Source organism: Zeus faber, assembly GCF_960531495.2.
Source record: "Zeus faber genome assembly, chromosome: 5".
NCBI lineage: Eukaryota > Metazoa > Chordata > Actinopteri > Zeiformes > Zeidae > Zeus > Zeus faber.
Genome location: NC_137192.1, coordinates 15738895 through 15766394, shown reverse-complemented (window position 1 = coordinate 15766394; position 27500 = coordinate 15738895). Strand labels below are relative to the sequence as shown.

General features: G+C 41.0%; 4 protein-coding genes across 5 annotated transcripts in view; 2 read left to right on the top strand and 2 right to left on the bottom strand.

The window, feature by feature from the left end:
- gnb1b (guanine nucleotide binding protein (G protein), beta polypeptide 1b) overlaps window positions 1-8695 on the top strand; it is a 10916-nt gene extending 2221 nt beyond the window's left edge. Inside the window, exons 2-11 of one of the 2 annotated variants that reach the window (XM_080001317.1) lie at window positions 2559-2667; window positions 2809-2847; window positions 2962-3068; window positions 3359-3422; window positions 4238-4400; window positions 5508-5574; window positions 5707-5908; window positions 6048-6264; window positions 6440-6555; window positions 6987-8695. In XM_080001317.1, the coding sequence (XP_079857443.1) occupies window positions 2611-2667; window positions 2809-2847; window positions 2962-3068; window positions 3359-3422; window positions 4238-4400; window positions 5508-5574; window positions 5707-5908; window positions 6048-6264; window positions 6440-6546 (1023 nt within the window). In that variant the 5' untranslated portion in view covers window positions 2559-2610 and the 3' untranslated portion in view covers window positions 6547-6555; window positions 6987-8695. Of the gene's footprint in view, window positions 1-2558; window positions 2668-2808; window positions 2848-2961; window positions 3069-3358; window positions 3423-4237; window positions 4401-5507; window positions 5575-5706; window positions 5909-6047; window positions 6265-6439 lie in introns of both variants that reach the window. The other variant, XM_080001316.1, reaches the window with a different exon arrangement.
- Window positions 8696-10336: 1641 nt separating this feature from the next.
- Window positions 10337-14560, top strand: tardbpb (TAR DNA binding protein b). Its single transcript, XM_080000179.1, has 5 exons — window positions 10337-10875; window positions 12121-12284; window positions 12400-12540; window positions 12646-12816; window positions 12895-14560. The coding sequence occupies exons 1-5, from the start codon at window positions 10635-10637 to the stop codon at window positions 13384-13386; spliced, it is 1209 nt and encodes a 402-aa protein (XP_079856305.1). The 5' UTR covers window positions 10337-10634; the 3' UTR covers window positions 13387-14560.
- Window positions 14561-15099: 539 nt separating this feature from the next.
- On the bottom strand, window positions 15100-16962 carry cenps (centromere protein S). The gene is made up of 5 exons (XM_080000180.1): window positions 16867-16962; window positions 16653-16776; window positions 16549-16582; window positions 15613-15679; window positions 15100-15388 (listed from the first exon to the last, which is right to left on the bottom strand). Exons 1-5 carry the CDS (start codon window positions 16894-16896, stop codon window positions 15275-15277), a joined length of 369 nt encoding a protein of 122 aa, XP_079856306.1. The 5' UTR covers window positions 16897-16962; the 3' UTR covers window positions 15100-15274.
- Window positions 16963-20612: 3650 nt separating this feature from the next.
- On the bottom strand, window positions 20613-21953 carry rbp7b (retinol binding protein 7b, cellular; the record flags this gene model as incomplete). Its single annotated transcript, XM_080001003.1, has 4 exons — window positions 20613-20666; window positions 21028-21129; window positions 21243-21421; window positions 21881-21953. The coding sequence occupies 4 exons, from the start codon at window positions 21951-21953 to the stop codon at window positions 20613-20615; spliced, it is 408 nt and encodes a 135-aa protein (XP_079857129.1).
- Between the last annotated feature and the right edge of the window lie 5547 nt (window positions 21954-27500).

Genomic DNA, 27500 nt, shown 5'->3' with positions numbered 1-27500 from the left:
AAAGACGTCAAATCAGGTAAGCCAAGTGGGGGAAATTTCAGGGCGTGTAATAATCCAGGCTGTTTTTTGTTTGTTTGTTTTTAAATTATTTAAGCTTATACTCATCCTTTTATTTAAAGAATAAACCATATTGTGAAGTCATGGCTGGCTTTGCCATCTATTTTCATGTCGGAGGACGTGGATAGGATTAGCGACTGGAATTAAGCTTTTAGGATTATAGAGTTGCTCAGTGATAGTGCTGGTTATGGTATTTTCTATGATCCAGCTTTAGACCTGTGAAACATTGCATTATCAGATCACTAGTTTGACTTAGATTAGCGTCGGGATTCAGAGAGATGTGAAATCTGCTGTATATTGTTGGATTATCGGCCTTGTGTTTTGGTCCCATCATGTGGATAAAGTCGTCTGCTCTTTTCGTTGGATACATTGACTCGGAATGATGTGACACATGTAGATGTGTGCATCTAGTGCTGAAATACAAAAATACAGACAAACCAGCTTGTCTTGTGGGTTAAAAAAAATGTTAATGAGTAAACGGACATAAAATCTACAAATAGGTGAAAATGTCAGAACCGCCGCTGGCATCAGGGAGCAGCAGGCACAGACTACCATTAAGAGACCTGGAAGCATTCAGTAATAGCCGCATCTCCAGGGCTGTTTGCCACAACCCATTGTTCATCATACAGTCAGCTGACCCCGATCAGGCGCTTGGAAAAGGAGAAGTGATGAGGCAGAGTCTGTCCTAACTGCAAGCATTTATACAAGTTATTAGAAAATAATTCTTAACAGAGGTAGAGAATACGGTTCTTTTATAATGTAATTTCCCTTTTTTTTAAGGTCAGTTGGTTTGAATAAATACAAGATTCCGAAGTTTAGTATTGTAGATCACTTGGTAATGTTCCAAATAAAATGACATTTTGACAGTTTAACAAGTAGCTCAATATAGTTTGTGGCTTTGCTTTCGAAGGACAACATAAGGACTTCACATTTGACATGAATTACCTAGTCATACACAAAACAACCGAGCTATGCATTTAATATCTAAGCTGATTGACAACGACACTGTTTGAAATTTAAATACCGCACACTTTCATTCAATTTATAGTTTTGATTGATAAAGCATCTCAGTGCAAGGTTAAATGGCATGATTAATAGGGGATTGTCTGTATGAAGAGGATGGATGTTTAAAAAACAACCATGTGTACAGGTTTAGAAGCCCTTTGACCCAATATGTCCCCTGTGCGTACATCAGGTTAGGAGATTGGTTATCAAGGGTTGAGTAAACTAAATGGCACGTCGCCTTTATCCCGGGAAATTGTTCAATTAAAGATAATGAAATATGTGGCTCACAGTTTTAGGATAATGGTGTTGCGTTTTCATTTCTGGTTATATATATGTCACTCTCCTTTTGTAATGTTTGTAGAGCATTCGTGTTTTGTTTTATATGCTGAATTCCAATGAGAATGACAAGCGTGCATCTTTTTTTCCAAAGTGTTATTTTATTTAATATTTAAAATGCTCGTAGTGTTAGATATTCCGCTTATTTTGGCAATTGCATTTTGGGGATAATAAACATGCAAGAGCTTCATGTGTTGCATGAAGGTAGTTGGAGATGTGTCATCACAAGTCATACTTGGATGCTAAATTGAACTAAGCTTGATTTTCAGTAAAGTTAATTTGAGTATTTATAGAATGTTGTTGTTTGGTTAACTGGACTGAAGCAGCTTTGCACTTGGACTTGCAAACAATTGTTTAAGCACCATTTTAATGTGAATTAATTTTAATTGAGTTTATAGTATCACAACAAAAAAAAGCTATTTTACATGATATATAAATAAATCCCAGTAGTGCCCTATGAATTGAAAATCCCACGTTAAAATATCCAATTTATGTTCAATGCATTTAACGTATGCGTTCTTGAATTACAAAAAAAAAATCATTAATATTTCATTAATCTAGACTACAAAAAAATACAATAAGTGCACAATAATTTACAACACAAAACCACTGATAGACAGACTATCATGCTCATATTAATGTATCAGCCATCCCCAATGAAAGCCTTCATGGTAACCTGGTAAGCATTACTTTTTACTTAAAATAGTTCAACATATTGGCTACTTAGATGAATAACCCCAAACTTTAAACCTAATAAACCCCAAGCCAATCAATGTATTTGGATTAATATTGAAAATGTTAAGATGGAAATTACTAGTCAGTAGTTTGAATTATTATTGATACATAGGTGCAATGGATGCCTTGAACCTTCTGAATATGATTATTCCATGGATCAAGAACATCTGGGTAACTGCTAATCTAATTTGTGTGTTGTGATTATGTCAACGACACTGAGGTGTGCACGTAGGTTTGAAATGTGAGGCAGCTAATTCAGACATTTCAATTGGCAATGTATGTGAATGAAATATGTGTTAGGTTCTAAATCTAATATTGGGTTAATTTAGAATGTCTACAGAAGATGTGCATTTGTCTGGAAATGGCTTAGCGATGCATTTATGGATCTCATTCTTGTGAATTTTTTTTTTTTTTTTTTTTTACAGATCAGCAAGTGTCCCGGCAGCTGCAGTAAGGTAATTACAGAAACTGAGGAAAATGAGTGAACTGGACCAATTACGCCATGAGGCAGAGCAGCTCAAAAATCAGATCAGAGTGAGTAACCACATTTTTTTTTTCCTTTATTTTCTTCCTGGTTTACCATCAATTACAACTGGTTAGAGCTATTATACGGAAAGATTCAGTTTCCCTTATGTTGAAGATGATGAACCTGAGACATAAAACTGCTTGTTTCAGGATGCCAGGAAAGCATGTGCAGACGCCACGCTATCACAGGTAACATCATTCTTCATAATCTCACTCGCTTCCATAAGGAAGCGAGTGAGATTAACCAACTTATTCTATATAGGATGTGGACCGACATTAACCAACTTATTCTATATATTTCAGATCACAGCCAATATTGACCCCGTTGGGCGAATTCAAATGCGTACAAGACGAACCCTCAGGGGACATCTGGCTAAGATCTATGCCATGCATTGGGGAACAGATTCTAGGTAAAGGAAATAAATTGTTGTATAAAAGTGATTCTGCTCATATTCAAAATTTGAATTCACATCTTATTTGAAGGTCTTGTTTATGGTTATGTCAAACAATGTTACATAAACAAATTGTAATTTATTTAATTCCTTTAAACGAGGGTGGGCAATTTTTATTTATTTATTTTTATTTTTTTTAATGGATACAAAATTAGTTTTGAGTGGTGGTGTTCAGTGCTTATTCTATAGCTTGAACGTAGCCTCGGCACCAGTAATTATTCTGTTGATCTCTCTGTCTCCTGTTGCAGGCTTTTGGTCAGTGCTTCCCAAGATGGCAAACTTATCATCTGGGACAGCTATACCACAAACAAAGTGAGTTCACCAAACTAGAAAAAGTTTGTTTTAGTGGCTAGACTGTTTCCAGTAATGTTAGTAATGTTGTTACTGTTGTTAGTAATGTTATTGCGTGGTCCACTAAATGAATGCCCTTTAGGCTGTCAAGTTTAATCAGAAAGGTGACGACAGAATAAATGACATGGCTGACATGAACTGAAGTCAACAAATGGTTAATACGATTTTGATTACAGCAACAGGTTTTATTGTTTTGGTAATACAATAATTAATATTGTCATATAATCACCTACAGAACGTGCTGCATATTTGAGCTATTTCCATTTTTTATGGCGCTACCTGCAACACATTTTCAGCACCAAATATTCAAGTTCTTGTTAAAGTGCCAACACTTGCCAAAAGTGACCTGGTCGTCCAAGCTGGCATGCTCACTCACAGGGAATAAACCATTTATTTACACTCATTCTGCTGCTTTGTGACTGAGCGATGCAGCCTTTTGATGACAAGTCGATTGAGCGGCCTGAAAGCTTTTGTTAGAGCGGTTACTACTTTGACCTTTGCTCGCTATTATTGAGGATAGCTAGTGTCGCTGAGAATCTGTTTTTATCACTGGTTGCCATGGTGCATCAAACACACAATGTTCAATGACCAACTACCATCCCCCATTTTCAGTTTGGAGAACTTTTGAGGGGAGAAGCAGGAAGGGGCTAGTGGTGGCCTTTTCTTATTTTTATTTTATTTTTTATTATATATCAGAAACGGTGTTTATTGGTTTAAAAAGTATATCTGCCACAAAAATGAGAGGTAAACTGTGTGATCCGTCTGTCTCCTTGTAGGTTCATGCCATTCCTCTCCGCTCTTCTTGGGTCATGACCTGTGCATATGCACCATCAGGAAATTATGTGGCCTGTGGGGGTTTAGATAACATCTGCTCCATTTACAACCTGAAAACCCGTGAGGGGAATGTACGTGTAAGCCGTGAGCTTGCTGGACATACAGGTATGGCATAGTCAATGTTATTTTAACTTCTTTGTTATAAAAGAGTTTCACAATATGAGGAATTTAAAATGCTTCTTGTCAAAGGAAAGTGCGTACTTTCCTAAAAGTAAATGGTGGAAAAACTAAAGTGTCCATATTGCATCATATTCAGTTGAACCGTTTTTTTGTGTTTTTTTTGTTTGTTTTTTTTGTGGTCGTCTTGACGTTATGTAGAATTGGTTTCAGACTTTATTTGTAAGGTGGGGTAATAAACTTGAAATCGTTTTTTATTTGCCTTCAGTATGATTTAATTTAAAGACATGATCATATAGTGATGCACAATTCTGTTAACTAAATTAAAATATTAAAAATTTAGTTTCATAATGTGAGGTGAGAACACTATTTCTGTCGAGTCAGCAAAGCACACAAGGGAATATCATTCTTATTGCTTAATATGAGGCATTTTCTACTAGAAACACATTGATATTTGTCTGCTCTGGGATGAGTCCAGCTCGCAGCCTGTTCTTTTAGCTCTGCAGCTGAGAATGATCCAGAGCCACAGTGTTCAAGGTGTAGTTTTCAGAGATGTAAGCTCCCTGCTCTGACGCCAAGTACCTTGCTGTGCGCCACTCAGCCCATATAGCGGTTTATATTTTCTCTATTGGTTAATGTGGCTGATGTGATAGAAAATTCAGAAGAACTCATCATGAACGTCCCTACTTTGCATTACCGCATAATATAATGTGATGAGCCTCTTTAACATGGAATTATTACATTTTTATTTTGATAGTTAATGATTCCATATCAGCCATCCCAAGCCGTTTATACTAAATGGTTCTCTCGTAGAATACATGCAAAGCAAGACAAATAGAAGTTGTCTCGTGTTTTTTTTTTTTTTAATCTTTTATAATCATATAATAATATATATTAGTGCATGCTCTGCAATATCGATATGTATCATTTTCGGTGAAGATTGAGTGTGAAATACTTTCAGATTGAACTTTAGAGGTACTCAACAATTGAAGTGTGCTATAGTTGTATAACTTCCTAAAGCAATGCAAACAATGCATCACTGACAGTCCCTAATATTTATCTTATACTGACAAATATACATTTTGTGAACACTAGGCTACCTTTCCTGCTGTCGTTTTCTGGATGACAACCAGATTGTTACAAGCTCTGGAGATACAACTTGGTATGTACAAGGATTCAACTCTCGCTCACATTGAATTTACCTTGTTTTTATTGTTTCAATTGTATTTACATTCATTTAAAATAAAAATAAAAAAAGATTGAACTTGTCGTTTTTTGGGGGTTTTTCCTGCAGTGCGCTTTGGGACATTGAAACTGGTCAGCAGACAACTACATTTGCAGGACACACAGGCGATGTCATGAGTCTTTCATTGGCCCCCGACACAAGGTTATTTGTGTCTGGTGCTTGTGATGCCTCTGCTAAACTCTGGGATGTCAGAGAGGGCATGTGCAGACAGACATTCACAGGCCATGAGTCTGACATCAACGCCATCTGTGTAAGTAGTGTTTGAATGAAATATGTCAAAGTATCTACATGTTGTACCCGGCACATCTTGAATATATACGTATTATTTGTGAACAAACCTGCGGGATGTGCTTTGCTTTCTGGTATAAATATGCTCTTTCTTTCTGCAGTTCTTCCCCAATGGCAATGCCTTTGCCACCGGCTCTGACGATGCCACCTGCAGACTGTTTGATCTGCGCGCTGATCAGGAATTAATGATCTACTCTCATGACAATATTATATGTGGCATCACCTCTGTCGCATTCTCAAAGAGTGGCCGTCTCCTTCTGGCCGGATACGATGACTTCAACTGCAACGTGTGGGACACACTAAAGGCTGACCGTGCCGGTTCGTAGTCTTAATGTTTGCACATTTCTTATGAAAAATGTAGAATCTCGCAAAAAAGTGGTGAATGACTCAATAAAACACATATACAATCTCTCCCCCCCCCCCCAAGGTAAACTGAAAAAAAAAAAATCCTAAATTAAATTGTGATTTTGTTTATTTTTATTTTTTTCCTCAGGCGTTTTGGCTGGCCATGACAACCGCGTTAGCTGCCTTGGAGTTACTGATGATGGTATGGCTGTTGCGACAGGATCCTGGGACAGTTTTCTGAAGATTTGGAATTGAAGCCTGAAGGTGCTCTTTTCCTTTTGTTTTTTTTATTCTTTTTTTTTATTTTTTTATTTTTTTTTATTTTTTTTATTTTTTTTTTGCAACTACCTTTTCAAACATGCCTTTCTAGCCTCTTTAAATTTGTAAATGTTTGTAAATGTTGTTGTTGTTTTTTTTTTTAATAGGTGTCACAAAAGGGGCCCTGCTTGAAGCAACATTTAATATTTCTTTGCAGATTCATGTCAGTTTAAGGAAGAAATGATTCATTCTCCGAACCAAAATTTGGCATTCTCCCCATCTTATGTATTTGTTATAATGACTAATCAAATTACCTTGAATAAAATGCCATCTAATTTGAAGTTGCTCTCAAACTGTAGAAATGAAATTGACCACTAGGTTCCCCCCACTAAATTCTGTCTTTTTCAGTCCTGACTTTGATTTCTTTCTTTCTGTAGATGTTATTTTACTCCAAAGTTGACTGGAAGACCATTACAACTTCAGAATGTTATATTTCACAGCATCTTCAACACTGTTTAAACTGACTTGGGCACCACGAAAACTAAGGGAAACCAATGCCTTTCCTACACAAAGAAGAGCACAATTGTTTATCACTTAGCTAAAAAGAGGATCTCCCGTGGTATCAAATCAGAAACTTGTGCATTCCTTCTTGGACCATTTATGTTACCTTGAAAGAAAAAACAACACTATCATCCCATGCAAATGTATGTGTCTTGAAAGCAAATGTTGGAGTGTAATTGTACAAATTATTTAACTTTTTTTTTCTTTTTTTTTCTTTTTAAGAATTCTATTCCGATGGTTTGTTCTTGGTGGCTTTCTTTTTTCGTCATATTTCCTTGGTGGTTTTAAATATGTTTTGAAATTAAAGCTTATCTTTCTAATCTAGTTTAATCATGTACGAAAGATGAAAGAAAACATGCAGAAGTAAAAGCTTAATCAAATTACACGAGCAGCTTTCAAAATGTCCATGATGTATTTATATACTAGCTGTTTTATTTTCATCACAGCTTTTTGCACATGAAGAAGCTTTGCCTCTCAACTAATACTATGTTAACTAACCAAGCACATGCTATAAGTTGTGATGAATGCTCATTCCAATACAAAAAGAGTTATAAGTAACTATCCAGTTAATCCCCTTAATTCTTGTACATGCCTTTTGACTTTGGGTGGGAAGGTTGGGGTTGGCCAGGTTGGGTGCTGAGATGATTGGGGCATGGCTGGTTTTTATTATATGGATGGGAAGGGGTTGTGCTTAAGTATCCGCTTGGAGTGAAACACCTTGCCCAAATAGACACTTCCTTTGCTCGGGACTGCAGTTGCAACTCTGAATGAAATGTATAAAGCAATGTCTGAAAATAGTGGTCTAAATTTTTAAGTTAAAACATTCTAATTTTGTCTGCCATGAGTTAATTTAGATGTGCATGCTGTAGACTTGCTTTCAATGGTGCAAAGATCCTAGATCTATGTTTCTCAAAAGGAGAGTAACCTATCGATTTAATTTGAACTTGATAGCAGCCACATTTCTTTTTTTATTTTATTTTTTGGGGGGCTCAACTCCGCAAACATTTACTAATACTGGTAATGCTATGCACCAGAGTGAGCGAGAAAGTTCTTAATATTGACTGCATACTTAGTGTAAATTATGCTTACCAGTTCTAACGATGCCAATTTATTTTGTAATCAAAACAATCATTGTGAGAAATCTTTCCCCTATCACAGTCCTCCCTCTCCTCGAGTTCTCCACTCACCGGAACAATCCTCTCAAACTGTCCGTATTGACATTTATTTTCTTTTTTTACTTTCCTCCTCAGTCTTAAGTCAGAAAGCATCTGAATGACAGAACATTTCACTGTATACAGAAGCACTTTTGTTAAAGTTGTGACCATTTTCACTTTTCTTTTTACTGCAATGATGTACAATATATGTGATGTATTTGTGTGTGGCCACAAGTGAAAATGCAATTAAACCGAGGTGGATTCCCTTTTCTCTTTCCATTAATGAGATAGAGCTCTGCACCCTTATGTACCTTTTCACTTTTGTATTTTATTTCAGTCTGTTGGTGTTCCACCGTGAGCTGGATGCAAGATAGATACTGTACTAAATTGTACTGTTATTGAACATGTAATAAAAAGCTGTTTGAGATGTCCTCTCCTGGTCGACCTGAGTGACTGGAGGCCCGTGCACGTCCGCGTGGAAGGCTTGCGACAGCCAATGAACTAAGCGCGGCCAGCAGTCGGTAACGCATGCCGGGATTTTTATCAATTTTCCAAAAAACAAAGACAGACGCTTCTAATTCAAGACACGTCGATGCCCACAAGCATTTTGGTCTCACTGGAGCTTTCCTGGATTAATTGAGCAAAAGCACCATCGCTACTGTAGTGAAGCCTTGCCGTGATTCCTTAATACACGGCATGAAATGAATTTTTGCTGCAGGTTTCACTTTTTATTGTATTACCATCAGTACAACTTCACTGCAGACAAGCAGGAACGGACGTCCCGTTGTCAAGATGTGTCGGGCAGAAGCGGGATTCCTTGACAATACCGACATTATTTGGTGGCTACCGCGTCGGTGAATACATCTCTTGTGTTCTAATTCGACCATAGCCAGTTTGTTACGCGCCGCAAAAATTCAGTATAAAACTTTGCTATTTCAACGTTTGCTTTGCCTCTAGATTTCCACTGGAGTAGAACACGTCAAGCCCAAGGGAGGGGCGGTGGACCTGGAGTTACTTCTGCTACGTCACGGTGCTTAATGTAACTCCCTGAAAATTTGAGATTCAGGTTTTAAAGGTTGCGAACCAACTCGGGACGCGGCGTCGCCCACCGGGCCTCCCTTTCCACCTCCAGCGCCGTGGTCAACGGGTTGATTGTTCTGTCATTTCTGAATCAGCGTCATTATGCTGAGCTCTGGTCCGCCATCTTGCCTATCTCCGACCAGCGGCCCGGGCGTTTGCAGACATGCCAACGTGATAAATGCCATTTGATAAATAACTCATTTTGAGGAAATCATTACAATGAGAAAAAAACAACGTAGATTTGTCCAATGACTTATATTGCGGGGTAACTTTTTATTCAATAATTTACCCACAAACTCTCGCTATATAAAATGAGATTGTCCGGGGTGATGACGCACTTCCCTTCGAGTTTAAAATGCCATTTTGATCGGACTTTGTCGCTTTTATTTTCGGATTAATTCCCCCTCCCCCATCGACACCACCAACCCATAGCCAACTATTTTTCTACGTAGGCTTTTTTATTTTTATTTTTATTTTTTATTATCATAAGATTCGCGGAGAAAACTTTTGTTTTGGAATAACTGGCGACCCGACGCGGTTGTCTCGCGGTGAAAGATTCGACTCCAGTTTTAGATCCGGCTCTTGGCGGGTCACTCGGTGAAACGATTCGTTCGACGTTCCCCTCTCGTCGGCTTGTTCGGTGATTCACGGCGGGCGGGCGGGGGCTGTTGTTAACGAGATTCTCTCGTTAAAAAAATATATATATAATTATTCCGGCAGAAGAATGCAAAGGTTTGAGAAATGCCCAAAGTGGGAATCACAAAAACAAGTCCCTTCCATCAAACGTTTCTCTTTAGGTGGAATGTGAACGTGACATCCATGTGAATAACTCGTTGTTTTTTTCTTGCGTTGGGCTCCTCGGTGATTATTTCCAGAGGAACCCCCCCCCCCGAGTCCTTTAAAGGCATCGTTCGCCAGGGTCGAGTCGTTTGCGGCTCTGGCGTCGCGCCGCCCCCCGGTCGACGCGGGCTTCACTTCGCGGGTCTGACGCCGACGACGCTGCTCCGCCGCCGCGAACAAAGGAACGGAGCCCGGGCCGACGGACGAATCTGGAGGATAACCCGAGCCAGGCGAGCGAGGTGTGCGTGTTACCGAGCGTTTAGATTCATATTTCGAACTCGTTTTTGTATCGCGGGGGTATTTCGCGACGATATCCACGGGAACAACGGACTTCGGGCCTCGTTGCGAACGCTAGCTAGCATTAGCCCGGGAAGCGTGGTCGCAGCTCTTTGTTTTTAATTCAGCTCGCACGGCTTTTTTTTTTTATTTATTTTTTTGTAAACAAAGAAAATGGCCGAGGTGTACATTCGTGTAGCGGAGGAGGAGAACGAAGAACCGATGGAGATCCCGTCCGAGGACGACGGCACAGTGTTGCTCTCCACCGTCGCGGCTCAGTTTCCAGGGGCGTGCGGCCTGCGGTTCCGGAGCCCCGTGTCCCAGTGCATGAGAGGGGTCCGCTTGGTGGAGGGGATCCTCCACGCGCCGGAGAACGGCTGGGGGAACCTGGTCTACGTGGTCAACTACCCCAAAGGTACGATTAGATGTTTATATATATTATATATATATATATGCAGTTACGTGCATAGTGGAATTGTAATATGTGGGTTGTAATTGTGGCCATAGTTGTAGGGTCAGTGGTTCTCCACACGGGGATCCTTCGGGAAGTTCCCAGCACATCGCATTGTGAAACTTAAGCTTTCGGCTCACAGTTTACAAAATATTGCACTACGTGTGCCATAGCTTTTCGCCGAGTGATTTACCCGTTGGAAAATGTGAGTTTAGCTGCAAAGCTGACATTTCGACCCTGCTGTCGAAATCACACGCGCTCCTACGCGTTGAATTGTGACCGAGGGGTTTCTTTAAAAAGAAGATGTAGCAGAGACATCCAGGCTTTGTGATGTCACAGCTCTCGAATAGAACATTTCCGAACACACCGTATCAGGTGGCCGTCGCTTTAAGAGGTTGCGTGTAATCTAGGAGCCCTGTAGAGGGGAGGGGGAGTGGATGGCGGAGAGACCGCTATTGAAAGCCGATACCCTTGTTGTTACTTTATCCTAGAAGTGAGAACGTGGACGCTTGCTACCTGTCCCCAAATAAAAGCAAGTCAAAAGATAGTGCCTCAAGTTGTCTGTGGAAGGAAATCACAAATTGTTGGAAGTTGCCAACAAAAAGGGTTCCATTCAAACTGACCAAACGCTGCAGGTGAAAGCGCCACCGACTTTGTAAACCTTTGGGACTAAATTGAAACTGACAGGTTTCAGATCCCCCTTGCCTTGGAGCTGGAATAAAACTAATATGTTTTCAGCTAACTTGGGGGTAAGCAAGAAATGTACATTTAAATTTTAGGGTTAAAATCCCAGCAGGGATGAATACAATGTTGTAGTAGGTTTATCCCCGATGTCCTTATCTCCACTAGCATTCTGTCAACCCTGGCAATTCTTTAACGGTTATTTAATCTTCTCTGAAATTAAATGCCCACTGACAAATATTGACTTAACTCAGGATTTAATTAAGCACGGAAAGTTATAAGAACATTTGGGACCTTACTTACGTTAAGTTTGTCCATGGGTGGTATGAACTTTATCTGCAATTTTATCGTGAAATTTCAGCCGATACCAATAGTTCTTTATCACCCAAATACTGGCTGATATTGGCCTAGTAGGTTGTTTGTTTAACTCACTGATGTCAATATACATGTGCTTTGTGTGGCTCTTTTCCAAATCCGCTGTTACAATTGTTTGATTTACCAATTATTTGTGACTGCTTTCAAATGAAGACAACAAAAGGAAGATGGATGCGATCGATGCTTCGTCTGCTGTTAAGATGAAGAGAGGCGACATGAAGACGTCAGACTTGATTGTGCTGGGCTTGCCTTGGAAAACGACAGAGCAGGACTTGAAGGACTACTTCAGTACTTTTGGCGAAGTCATCATGGTTCAGGTATAATTCATAAAATAAACACCCACATCATTGTGACATCTGTCAATATACCTTTTCCTTTTACAATAGCCCGGGATATAAATTAAATTATTTTTTCCCATTATTATTTCTTAAGGTTAAACGAGATGCCAAGACTGGAAACTCGAAGGGATTTGGCTTTGTCAGATTTACAGAGTACGAGTCCCAAGAAAAGGTGGTCTCCCAGCGCCACATGATCGATGGAAGATGGTGTGATTGCAAGCTCCCTAACTCCAAGGTAATAAGATGAATTAAAAGACCAGCGTTGGCTTGGACGTGGACTCAACTGTACATGAAAAAAACACTCGGGATGTAATGCCGGGAATATTTATTTATTTTGCAGCAAGGTCCAGACGAGCCGATGAGATGCCGGAAAGTTTTTGTTGGCCGATGCACAGAGGACATGACCACTGATGACCTACGGCAGTTCTTTATGCAGTATGGCGAAGTCACAGACGTCTTCATCCCTAAGCCCTTCCGTGCTTTTGCATTTGTCACCTTTGCTGATGATCAGGTGCTTTATCTAATTTGGATGCAGTGGTGTTGTGTTTATGCTGTTGTAGAGCTGTCTAATTGTGTCTTTTTCTTACAGGTTGCACAGTCTCTCTGTGGAGAGGACCTCATTGTCAAAGGGGTCAGCGTACACATTTCAAATGCTGAGCCTAAACACGGCAATAGGCAGATGGATCGTACAGGGCGGTTTGGCAATGGTTTTGGAGCTCAAGGTTTTGGTAGTAGTCGTAGTGGGCTAGGGAGCAGCACAAATAGCAATCTAGCCAATTTTGGTTCATTTAGCTTGAACCCTGCCATGATGGCTGCTGCACAGGCTGCTTTGCAGAGTAGTTGGGGGATGATGGGCATGCTAGCTAGCCAGCAAGGGCAGACATCCACCTCAGGCAGCACCACTGCAGGAACTACCTCCAGCAGAGATCAGGTTCAGTCCTTTAGCACCAACAGCAATTATGGAACCAGCTCAGCCAGCCTTGGTTGGGGCACTGGGTCAAATTCTACAACGAGTGGCAGTGGGTTTAGCTCAGGATTTGGTTCCAGTATGGAGTCAAAGTCTTCTGGGTGGGGTATGTAAATTGAGTATGTCGTATGGTAAGTATTGTGAGAAAGATGAGCGTTTTTTTTTTCTTCATCCTGTATTCACTTCTGGTTTTGCGCGTACATTTTGTGAAAGGTGTTTTGTACACTCTGAAAAATTGCTTAGGAGTTAATTTAGAAAGTGTAAAAGTGAATTGTTTACCAGGATGTCTGAATTAAGTGCTTTTTTTGATGTCTTGCTTATTTGTATTATAATTTCAACTGGATTCTCTAATGCATGGATGCATTGTGTAATGGTCATTTTGGAAATTCGCGAATCATGTTTGTGGCTCACCAACATCTATCTTTGACATCTTCAAATGCAATCTTGCATTTGAAAGAATCTGGTTGAAATGAAATTGTTTTAAGTGCAACTTTTTATTTGCAGTCAAGTTCTATGGAAAAGCCTTCACTAAAATCTCTTCTGCAGTTCACCCCTCTTCCATTTTCCTGGGAGGAAGCTCCTCTTTGGCAGCATTCTTGGGGTGATTTCAGAATCACTCTCCTTCATCCCACACCTGTAAATGCTATGCCATCAAAGAACGGCCTCACTCCGCATGTTCTGAGAGACGGTGGGTGTTTTCACTTTTATCCACTTTTAAAAATGGAAAGAACTGCGCAACTGAAGTTTTTAAGAACTGATGAGTGCGTTTGCGGATGGCTTGTGACGAGGAGTGAAACAATGAGTGAGCGAGCGGAGAAGAGTGCAAAGGACTGGTTGTGCAGTGAAAGAGCCCAATTTGACTGCTTTTCTGAGTGTGAATGGAAGCTGCAGATACAGTACACGCGCCTCCCCCTCTAACATGGACATTCTTTAATTAGTACTTCAAGACCCCCCCCCCCCCTTTTTTTTTTATCTGCAATTTTTTTCTATCCTTTAGTACACTGATCAAGTGCAGACTTAGGATTAAACTGTAGTGGAATGTTGTGATGAATATTTGTCTTGCTTATATAATCTTATATGGATGCTGTATGGTGTGTGCTTTGTTGAACTGATTTGTAAGTGAACTAGATGTGGATGGCACCTGCTGAAGTCGCTGGGGGACGAGTGTTGGTGTGAGAACGTTGTGTGGCGTGTTGATGGTTCCCAGTGCTTCTTGATGTTGAAGGTGCTTGAAGTCATGTCAAATGAAGGGAGTTCTCTAATAAAGTTCATTTGAATAGATAGCTGATGTAACTTGTGTCAGTTGCTTTGTCCAAAAAGGAAGGAAAAAAAAATCTAATTTGATTCACATATCTAGGGACCTTGGGCTCCGCTGGTCGAGGTCTCCCGTCTGATCCCTGACAGAAGTCTGTTCTGAAGGATGAAGATGGAAGTTCCCACACTTTCATTGTGTGGCCCACTCAGACATGACATGGTGTCGTAACTGTCTTTTTGCCGCTTTTAACCGTTTCTCTGGAGGCTAATTAAACCTCTGAATTCTTCCAAGTTGTGAAGGCTTTGAGGAGGGATTGTGAAGATCCAAAACCATTAAGGTAAACTCATCACGCTGTTCATTCATCAAACATGCATAGTCAAAATAAGACTGGACCCATTTGGCCTTCTCGTATTGCTAGATTGAATGGGCCATGGGATGATTGTGACGCCGCCGAGGTTTCCTTGAATCCGTTCAGAATCAAGACCATGTGAGTTACAGTAACTGCATGTCATACAAAGAAACAAGCTGCTCCCTGATTTGTACGACAATGGTTAAGTGATCTGACGACCAGGCAACCTCAAACAATACATTTATTAACATGAAGAATCATTAAAGTATTAGATGTATAAAGTAAGACTGTTTTGTTTTTTTTTGCACTGTGGTAATAGTATTGAAATAAGTCCGTCAAATGATGAGATTGTTTTGCTGTAGACAGTCTTTGAGGATACCCAGTCATTTCTGTTTCTCTCAATCTTTGTTTTCCACGTCGGTGTCTTTGCTTTTCGTCTTCCCAGCATTTTTTTTCTTTAGCTCCCTTTGCTCCTGATTAAGTTCCTCGCTCTTCCTCTGTATGAAATTGGACTGGAACAAATAAAGGGAAATTAAATACAAAGTTGCTGTCTGCTGTAAAATATTTGCAATTGTACTTAGAGAAAATGAGACATTTCACTTTGAGGTGACTGGTTTTGTTTGTACATCGTCATCTGGGAATGTAAACCTGAGTGAGCTGCTTCTACTCTTTAAGTGATATCATTGGAACTAGACATTAAAGGGAGAATATTAAGCACCAACTTGGAGCAACTCACCAGGGCGGTGCTACGCCGAGCTAAAAGCTTCACGTCTTCTGAAGTCACCGTGGCTCTCTTGGCGTGCCTCAAAATAGGGAAACATTTACAAATGACATCTTGGATACAATAACTTCACTGGGAACACCACCCATTTCAACATTAAAATGGCCAAAACGATGCCCCCCCCGCCCTCCCATTTGAAACGTGGCTTTCCTGCCTTATCTGAAGATGTGACTGATGCACCACACCAATCTGGGCAGTCGGTCCTACCTCTTTGGCCTTCATTCAAAATGAAGGTTTATAACAGAAGTTAAGCCTAGACTTGCACCCGCTTTTGGATGAAATGCAGGTCTGTCTTGTGCATGGATCCTACACCTAAGGGTAATGGGCCTCCCCGCATTAATTGTTTGCAATCATCCAATGATGTTCAAGGTGAACTGAAAGCCTTTTCTTTGTGCCCACCAGTCATTTACGATGACCCTTTGACAGCGATTTAAAGAGTTTTTATTAAGGTGGCGGCAGGTCCATGTCAATGCACCTTTACTACACCTCGAGGTGTGGTCTTGGAGTAAGTTATGAAAGGTGACACGCCAGCCATCAGATGGAGCGTGGCTTTTCCTTATGCAATTCTGCTAGTCAAGTCGTCTTAAAGTATTTATTTGGGAAGCCATCTTGGCTCGCTGGCCAAACTTTTTTTTTTTTTTTTTTTGAGTGGAGCAAATGCACAAAATGGGCATTTATCAGTAGACAGTTTGTATAGACAAATATTAAAATGAATTCCTAGACAAGCCTCACATTGTAATTAAATGCAAATCCATAGGCGGACAGTTAAATACACCAACATTTAGATTTAGCCAACTTCTCTCTTTTGGTTAATTTGTAGTTTTATTGTATATCGCCATCTTTAGTTTTTATTTATGTATTCATCAACATTTCCACACAGTTAATAATTACCTCGCAAAGGCCTCCAAGTCTTTCGCGAACACATCTGAAAGCGCAAAGTAACAGTCAGCTTCAAGCCCCGCAGACGTGGACATGCCTGGTCTCTGACAACCCACCGCACTGTCGGAACGCGGCCTCGGCCACAGCGGCCACCGTCTGTCGGCTGAATCCCGCCCGCTGCTCCGCTCCGACTCCCTCGCACAAGCGGCCCACGGTGTAGTGCACCGCGGCCTTCAACCTCTGGGGGAGAAGGGGGGGACACAAAGACGTCACACGGGGACGGGCGCCGCCGGACGGACCGAGGCGTGGTCGGTGCTGGGGTGTTGTTACCTGCTGCAGCTCTTCCTTTTCGACCGCCATTGTTGTGTCGGAGCACCGAGCAGGACCGAGCAGGACCGACGGACCACGGCGAAGGAGTCGCTTCGAATGTCGCGGCAACGACTTCCACTTCCGGGCGTTTCCCCACTCTGTTGCCTTTTAAACCCACAGCGCCATCTAGCGGGAAGGCCGCCTCCCTGCAGGACGCGGCGTGCTGAACGTCAGACTGAGGCGTCGCATGAAAGCGGAATCTACACTTTACTTTAGTTTATTTTGCTTTAGTTCAGTTGACTTCAATTTTGTTTGGTTTACTTCGGTTTAAGATAAGATAAAGATTCTTTATTAGTCCCCTGTGGGAAATTCCAGTGTTGCCCCGGCAATGACATACAGTACACTACAAAACACACATAATGTACAAAAACATGTTTTTTGAAACAATTACTATATATATATATATATATATATATATAAACACACACACACAAATATATACAGATACACACACATTCTTATGTGTATATACATATACATATAAAATAACTACTGTACCGTACAAAAATAATTCACATGCCACTTTAATTGCACATATCTGTACATACATAGGCATATTCCCTCTATCTATTCCATTTTATTTCATTTTATTTTTATTGTATTTTATTCAATATATTTTTATCTTATTCTATAAGTATTCAACTTACTGTATTACGTTTTAGGAGTCAGTTAGTCGGTCTATTAGAAAGGAATTCTTTACTTTTATTTCTTTTTTTCCTAGGACATATTGTGTGCTATCACCGGGTGCGTTGCATTACATTTCACTGCATATATGTATGAAAGTATGTATATGTATGTGACAAATAAAAATCTTGAATCTTGAATAAATAGAATAAAATATAATTTAACTACGACTAAAAGTGGAAGTTAAACGTGAAGTAAAAATGTGGTTGTGCATTGGCATTCAGGGGAGGAGTTTGCTCCCTTGGCACAGAGGGGAGTCATTGCAGGTGGCTACTGCGGTGGGCAGTAATGACCTCCTGTAACGGTCCTTATTGCAGCGGAGCTGAAGGAGCCTCTGGCTGAGGACACTCTGTTGTCTGACCAGTAGGTTGTGTAGGGGGTGTGCTGTGTTGTCCATTATGCTGAGCAGCTTATGCAACATCCTTCTCTCCCCAACCAGCTCTAGGGGCTCCAGAGCAGCCCCCAGCACAGAGCCAGCCTTCCTTATCAGATTGTTCAGTTTCTTGGAGTCGCTGGCTCTAATACTGCTCCCCCAACATATGACTGCAAAGAAAATTGCACGAGCCACAACAGACTGGTTGGAGATATGCAGCGTCTTGCTGCACACATTGAAGGACCTGAGCTTCCTCAGGAAGTAGAGTCTTCTCTGTCCCTTCCTCTAGACAGCCTCGGTGTTGCATTTCCAGTCCAGTCTGTTGTCCAGGTGAACGCCCAGGAACCTGTAGCCCTCCACCACCTCCACCTCTTCTCCCAGGATGGAAATGGTGTTCGTGGCTGTGCCCCCAGAGGAAGGACAAGCCAGGATGGGTTAAATGCAGAGGAACCATTTCACCGGCCACCATCAAAAAGCCTGTGTGTGCAAGCATGTGTTGTTGTGTGACAAATAAAGACTCTTCCGCTACCCTCAACCCGCTGCTCCAGCACACCACAGCAAACAGGAAGGCACCACCCACCACAGACTCATAAAACATCCTCACCATTGTCAGGCCGATATTAAAGGACCTCAGCCTCCTCAAAAAATAGGGACGGCTCTGGCCCTTCTTGTAGAGGTCTTCAGTGTTCTTACGTACACACCCAGGTACCTGTCTCCTCCATAATGTCCACACTCACCCCCTGGATGGAACCCAGGGTCACCAGTGCCTGTCCTCCCTCAGATCCACAAGCAGCTCCTTTGTCTTTGTCATGTTGAGCTGCAGATAGTTCTGCTCACATGTGACAAAGTAACCCACCCCACCCCAGCCCTGTACTCAGCCTCCTCACCCTTGCTGATACCTCCAACTCAGAAAATCAGAAAACCGCTGAATATGAAAGGACTCCTGGTGGTAGTTGAAGTCCGTGGTGTAGAGGGTGAAGAGGAAGGGGGACAGGATTGTCCCCCGTGGGGCCCCGGTGCTGCTAACCACTCTGTCCGACACACAGCGTTTCAAGTGTTAGTTGCTCCACGACATGTCTCTCTAGGGTCTTCATGATGTGGACAATGCAGACATCTCTGTCTGGATGAAGGAACGCCACCTCCAACGCCACCTCTCCAAGACAGAACTCTTCATCATCTCAAGTCCAACCATTCAAGGTTCAGCTCGGCTCGTCATCATTAATACCGTCCAAGTCTGCTAGAAATCTTGGGGTAGTGATTGACGACCAGCTGACCTTCTCTGATCAAATTTGCTGTCTCCCCATCCTGTCGATTCACTCTGTACAACAACAGGTAGATCAGACGGTACCTGTTGGAGCACCCGGCACTGCTCCTTGTCAAGGCGCTTGTCATTTCACGACTAGACTACTGCAACGCTCTACTGGCTGCTCTACCAGCGCGCACTGTTAAACCTCTGCAGATGATTCAGAATGCAGCAGCGCGCCTGGTTGTCAACCAGCCAAAGCCTGCACATATCAAGCCTCTCTTCATCTCTCTCCACCGGCTCCCTGTAGCTGCCCGCATCAAGTTCAAATCGCTGAGGCCGGCCTACAGGGCAGTCACTGGATCTGCACCCGCATACATTGCATCACGTTTCGGGCCATGCCCCTTAACCCGCTCTCTAAGCTCTGCAAACGAGTGGCAGCTGGTGGTGCCTCCACTGCGTGGAATAAGTTCTCAGTCCAGACTCTTGTCGTGCGCGGTGCCCCAGTGGTGGAAGGAGCCGGCCAGCTTGTTACGCTCTGCGGAGACACTCACAACCTTCAAGAAACACCTGAAGACCCTGTTCTTTCAGGAACGCCTGCATACCTCATCTTAGCTATGACTTACTGTTCTTGTTTCTGTTGCGGTTGACTCTCCTTAAGTTGTTGTACGGAAAATACACCAACAACGCATGCGCTGATTGCTCAGAACTGAGAAGAAGAAAATAACTGTCTCTTCCACAAATATACACAACATCCTTTCCGTGCTCAACGACTTCTATAGTCACTTTGAACTTTTAGTTGTTTTTCACATTGTTCTGCTCTCATTGATTCCTTGTGTCTCCCCCTAATTTTGAATTTTCATAAAAAATGTAAATTTTATGATTAGATTTATGATTTAGAAATTAATTTTATGCCTTTTATTATTACTATTATTATTATTATTATTATTATTGAAAACAACACAGGGCTTATAACACTCCTTTGAGGTGTCCCATTCTCTATTATGTATACTATGTCTGATCTTATCCTGCCCTCTCTAACAGAATAGCTCTAGCTAAGAATTGTATGATCCAAATAACGGTGGTGCTACCAGTAACCATTGTGTTTAACACAACATTTTAACATAGAAGAGCAAAACTTGTTCTTCCATGGCGTGCAAATCCATTTGCATACTTTCATAACTCTCATAATACCCTCTAGAAAAAATGGAGTCTTCATTACATCCGTGCATCTCCTTTACTCTCTGCGTTCACCTGGTCTGATGTCACCCAGCCACTGGCAAAAACCTAAAAACACACTCCAACAACAAGGCAGATGAAGTTCATTTTAATTCATTTCCGACACACCTGCTTGGTGAGTGTCTCAATGTGTAGTGATGATAATCTTTGTGCAGCAACAACAAATCATTATTGCCTCTTTTTATACACTTGCTTGCAGATCGTATCGCCACAAGTAAGTTCCTACAAAAAAAAAAAGACAGTGCATGAATACAAAAATGATATAACGGTGACAGAAATACAAAAGGGAAAAAAACTGTGTGTGAACAGGAACAGTTTTTGTGCTTTTAACAGAAATATATCTATATAGATAGATAGATAGATATTATTTGAAACCAATAGAAATATTGATCATGCGATATGAATCCCCCTTAGCTCTCATGCTTGTTCAAGTTATTGTTTCAGGCTTTCCACCAGTGTGAAACTGATAAAGAGTAAATGTCTATAGCTAAGTGATGGTTGAAAACTAAAGACTAAATGTGATATTGTTGTTTCTTTCAAAGGGAGTCTTTTTTTTTTTTTTTTAGAATGAAAAAGGCAGTACCAGATGAAGATAATCTCCTTGAATCCAGTGGGTCCATCCTCTGTTTCTTAGCTCACCTCTCTGAACACACACCAGCTTTTCTTTGTCCCATTTAACCACAGACTGTTTGCAAAAAAACAACAAAACAGCAAAACATATTTTGGCTGGGTCCATTGAAATAACTTTGGTTCATTTGGTTAATCACATTGTCAAAGGAATTCAATACTATACACAACCTGGCAGGTCCTGTTGTCCATCCCTTTGGTTATTTCTTCAAATTCCTCTCCAATTTTAAAAGTGCACGAATAGTTTTTAAAAGCAGTCAGTGTCTGGATTGTGAAAGAGTTTCCCGCTTGCTTAATCTCTTTCAGAGGCTTCAGCATTCTGGCAATCCTACGCGTTGCAAAATCGATGCCTGTGTTTGTAAACGAAAAAACATTTGTGTTATAAAACATAAAGCCTCGTCAGATCACTGTCCATTTTGATGTTTACCTCAAATGAACATTTAAACACACCGTCATAGAAATAGGCTTGCATTTGTTCTCATAACCGCCGATAATGTCGTTTTATTCAAATAAAAAAAGAGACATTAGTCTCCACTTCATTCAGAAAAATGCAGAATAAATGACAACGTTTCATATTTAATGACGTGGAAGCAGGACTGACATGCCAGAATGATATGATCTCTAAAGGCTCTGACACATTTAGACATTTTTGAACTAGTATTTACAGTTGGAATTTGCATTTAATAAACAAATCAGCATATGCTCTGATCATTTAAGGAGCTTGTAAAATACGGTCACCAAAATTAGAAGGTAGAAAGAGTCAATCTAGTGATGATATATTTACGTAATAGATGGTCTGTGACACTTACCAAGAGCAGCCATGTACGCGTCAAGGTTTTCATTACTGACAATGTCCCAGGTTCCACTGTAGTCAACAGACATGATGCGGAGTGGGACTCTGAAACCTCCACTGACGTGAAGGAGCAAACAGATAGAAATCGGTGGAGTGGTGGAGTGTTTCACGATGTGTTCATATGGGGCAGGGTTGACATGTTTCCTGCCACCGTTACTTGGACGAGGGACAGAACAAAGTGGTTTTCTGTCCTCACCGCTCGTCTACGTCCATTGACACATCACATATACACATTTATTTGATTGAATCATATTACATGTATGGTACATATTTTGTTGTGCTTTCTTTTCTTTTGGTTTAATTTTTGGATTTATTTTCTATCCAGACCACCTTTCACTTGAATCTCCCCATTATTCCTTGATTTCATATATTTCCTAATCTTGTGCACAGCCTGCCAAGAGCATTTCACCGGATGTTGTATTGTATTGTACAATATACTTGTGCATGTGACAAATAATGACTTTGAGTCTTGAAATATGATCCTTTGCGTTGCTCTTGTCTGCAGCAGCTGGCAGTTACTCAGCTGAGTGGGAATGGCAGTCAGGGCGGCATCGCATCTATCTTGATGAAAGACCAAAATGTTCCACTACATGCTGGTCTACATGGCACATTCTACTAGCAGAGGGATACCAAGCAATGAGCGACTGAAATTGTAAGTATTGGTGTGCCTGATGTTCCATAATGGCAGAACATATGCTATTGCTATGCGATTGCCTTTGAATTTGAAATGTATTATTTAATGCAAACAAATTATATATTATATATATATATATTTCATCGTTATGCACATGACTTTCACATTGATTATTATTTGTTGTTAACATTTAACTTGCAGTCAAATAGTCAATGCAGTATTTGCTGCACTGGTTTTGGGTCCTCAATTCTATGTGATGGGCAGGTAACCAGATCATATTTGATATCATCAACACAATGACATTCACCTTCACTTGGATATATTCATCATTTATAATAGATACCTTTTATTTTACAATCAAAGCCCAAAATCCTACAGATATTGCAGGCAGCCTCTCCTCAACAACCTTTCAGCCTTCGTCGCTTTGTCGTTCATAGCTGCAGGTACTTAGTGACGTGTTGTTTTTTTTAAATACAATTCCACATCAAATAACGCATCTATATACAGTATATAAATAAATATAAAGTCCTAAATTAGAATCCGAGCTAACTTCTTCTCTCTAACAGGGTTTTCCGTACTATTCACGTTGATGGAGCCAGTTCCACAGAGCGTCAGGGCTGCCTACCATGTGTTTGGACTGCTGTCCTTTGGTCAGGGATTGAGCACCACCATCCTAACCCTGACAGCAGCATCATGTGTACGCAACACTAGAATAAACTCTTCAGACTGTCATTCTCTGAGGCTGAAAACAAAACTTGTAGAATTCTATGTCCATGTCCCTGTTTATTTATATATATATATATTGAGGCTAAATGGAAACGTATTTATATGTTCACAGGCAAAAACGACCCCAGAGTTGTACTACCTGTCCCTTACACTAACCACAGCTTGTGTTCTAAGTACAGGTAAGCTGTTTCCAAGTTATGTTTCAAGTGAACCGACCCTTCGTGCACAGCACCTTCAATTCATGCGTGTATCTCCGCAGCTTTTTTCATGATGAGGTGGGGGGTTTGGTTGACCAAAAGACTGCCTTGGCTGGGGCCAGAAAGGGAACAATGAGCAATAAACCAGTCCAGCTGTCCCAGGTTGACATCTAAAACCTTCACATTAATGTTTCATGTGGTTTCCATGCCGACACCAGCGTGTAACATGAAGCTGTGGGAACTCCAAAGAAACGGTAACACAATGATGCTTGCATTATTTTAATTTCTATGGCACAATTATGTGTTGCACAGCAATGTTTTCATTTGACTCAAAGTACACGTACATATACAATTTGTCTACATAAACGTCTGAATATAAATCAAATTCAGTGGTGAATTAAACATGTTTGTATGTCATACATACATACTGTACATACATACTGTACATCCATACTGTACATACTGTACATCCATACTGTACATACATACATACATACATACATACATACATACATACATACATACATACATACATACATACATACATACATACATACATACATACATGGGGTGGAACATATACTTTGAAGTGACTAAACTGCAATTGTTGTTATCTTATATTTTTCTAACAGAATTCCAAAGAGTTGGCGCCCAAATTGCAGGTACATCAGTTACAAAAACGGAATTATAAAATGCATCAAGGGAAACCGCCGACTGCATCGGGAAAAGAGTGTCGAGTGAGTGGTGGTTGCAAGTCGAAGCTCACTGACAAGGATAGATGGACACTCAACAGGACGAAGGATAAATTGCCACATAATTAAATCAGCACCGATGTGACCTCATCTCAACCCAAACTACACATTGTTCGAACATCAAAGCTGGAATTTATGACAGTGCTGCCATTCCTTAACCTTCTTGTATCCAAAGTCAATGCACAAAGCCATGTGACTTGGTGTAAGGAGCACAAAACCTGGACCTCTGAATCATGGCAAAACGTAATAGTCTGAGTCTTTCAGCCCATTTCCATTTTCGGGATGGAGGAAGCCAAAGGATGCCTTCAATCCACAATGTCTTGTTTCCAATGACGCGTGACCCATAATGGCATGGGCATCCATCTTTTTGGAGTCATTGGGTCCAATATATGCTCTGCATGGTCGTGGGCCACGCAATGAGGCCAACAAGACCAGGACGTTCCCATGTATTCAAAAAACGCCCCATACACACCGCCAAACTAATTTCGAGAGTGGTTCAACAAACACCAGGATACAGTCAGCTGCCAACCACGGCCTCCCCAAACACTTGATCATTGAAGCTTTATGGGAAGTTCAAGAGTAAATAGTGTGAAATCGATTTCCACCGCCTTCAAATAATTTCAGGCTCCCCCCCCCCCCCTAAAAACTGGTGCTATATCACATTTCACACAGTTCCGGACTTGAATGAAGCATTCCAAGGATTGCAGCTGTTCTTAAGGCAAAGAGGTGGCCCTACTACCAATTAGGTCGTCCATATTACATCAATACATATTGCTGGGTACCCCCTTCACGTCTGAACAGGCAAATAGTGCAGCTATATACACCTGTTTATGTATGTGTGTTTACTTAACGTCAGAGCTTGCTTTGAGTATTCAAATGTCTTTGCTGCTGAGGCTAAAGGTCCCTGAGAGTGTTGTAATAGCACGAATAATAAAATAAGTGGTAGCAGTGTTTTCCTGTATTCAGACATGTTTTTGACCACTCATTAAATATAATTACTCATCTGTGATTTCAAAGTTGTTCACTTGTAGCAGCAATAAGATGGCACCGTGAAGAAACCTCTTCAACGGGCGTTTGCAACGTGCTTACTGGTCATTCTCACATAGTGAAAATATTTCTGTTTCCATCAGTATTGTCAGCGGTCGAGTTTTTAAAATAACAAATATGACTGAGTTCAAACCAAGCACAAAAATAATTCTATGAAATAACAGCCACAAGGCCACAGATGGTCAAGTACATTTTTCGGCGGCAAGAATTTGCTTACTGCTTCGAAAAGGTAAAAGTACAGTGGTAATGTACTAGTACATGTGACAATATCAAAACTTACCTGAGATTTCTGTTGGTAAACATATTTCACGGGCACGCATGCACGCACGCACACACGGCTATCTAAGATGCTTCTGTTCACATTTATGGAAGTGTACAGGGCGTGGTCAGTACAACATGACATGACATGCACAGAGCTGCCTGGTGCTGGGGTGTTCCTTTTAAGCATCTGGCAATATCCTCCTTTGTGTGTGGTTAATGTCTTTCATCCAGAGATGGTTGATGAAGTTTCGGGAGTAATGGAACCAATTCAACTGTGTTTGTGTTATGTACTCAAATAACATCATCGTCTGACCAGTGATGGACACTTGGAACCAGGTTCCCGGGCGCGTCGACGAATGCTGCCCACTGCTCCTGGCTGCCCCCCCGGAGGAAGGACAAAGCCAGGATGGGTCAAATGCAGAGGCCACATTTCACTGGCCAGCACCCAAAAAAGCATGTGCATGTGTGTGTGTATAAATATATATATATATATATGCATGTGTTGTAGTGCGGTCATGTGACAAATAAAGATTCTTCTTCTTCTAATCTCAATGGTTCGGTGCCGTAAAACCATGTTGATTAGCCTCGTACGTTTCTAAATTCCTGTGATTCCCAAGGGTCTCAATCATATTTATGACAATGTAAACTGGCCGATTTTCACTTCTGGAATAATTTCGTCTTGCAAAAAAAAAAAAAAAGAAAAAAAGAAAAGGAAGCAAACTCAAAAAAAAAGATGCTTATAAGAAGCAGGTGATTAAGAAGTTGTCTGACAGAAGGGACGTATGCCTACAGTATGGAAATAAAGCAAGTAAAAATATTTCAAATTCAATCGTAAAAATTTGCAGAGCAAAAGATAAGGCCGACATGGTCCAGTTACAGAAGCATCAGTAATCCAATTTTTGTTTCTATAAAACTCTGTTATTTAACTTAGCACTGTCTGTGTGTGAGTTCTGCCTCTGCAGCACGACCCCACGCCGCAATGGCAAACAAGAGGCTGCTTTCATATACGGACCAGCAGGAGGAACAGGAATATCAAGCTTTTTTCTTATTCTTTTTTAAAGAGCAGACCTGAAATTGCGAGTGCTCTTCCCAGAGCCCAAGGTGCGGTATGCGGCTTCATAAAAGCAGTGGGCGGATCGGACGTTTCCAGAGCTGACCAACACATCACGGCACGTGTTGATGTTGAGCCTCGTGTTAAATCATGGAATAGTAAGATACAGTGTAGACACGAACCAGAACCACGGTGTCAGTGACAATACTGAGTCTGAAACTTTAAGAGCCTTATTCCTTGAATAGGGCTGATTGTCATTATTCACTATTCATTCATTTTTGATCGGTACAAGATCATGATTTATATAATCAACCAACAAGTGACATTTTGAATCATCTGACATATATTTGCCTCTTGCGACTCGATTTTGGCATTTAGGATGTTCTGATAGCAGTTATCTATTTTAACCTGATATGAGCGCAAAACCACTAACAGTGCATCCCTAATGATTTGCAATTCAAAGGATTCCCTTTACTGACCTAAAAACGTTGGTCCTATGTGGCTCAGCCGGGGCCATTGGGGAAATCGGTTAAAACCCAATTGATCAGAAGGATTAGAAGTTTGCTGACATACTCACACACAAGCACATGTTTTTTTTTTGATGTTGCCAACCGTTAAGATTAGGGTATGTAGTGTTAATATATATTGATCCAACCTTTGCAAACACGCTGAAAACCAAGCAAGTCCAATTTTAGCAATTCCAATTAAAGAGGGCATAGGTTTTTGGTATTACATATTTAAAGTACAAACGGTTAGCTGTATAATTTCTCACCCTATAAGTGCATCATAGTCGATGTACCAAACCAGCCTCCCATTAGCAGGGTGAACCCCAGTTACAGGCATTTTTTCGGGTCGTCTTTTACGCGGCTCAGCTGAGTAACAAGCTCGTGCTTGCTTTCGCCCCATCA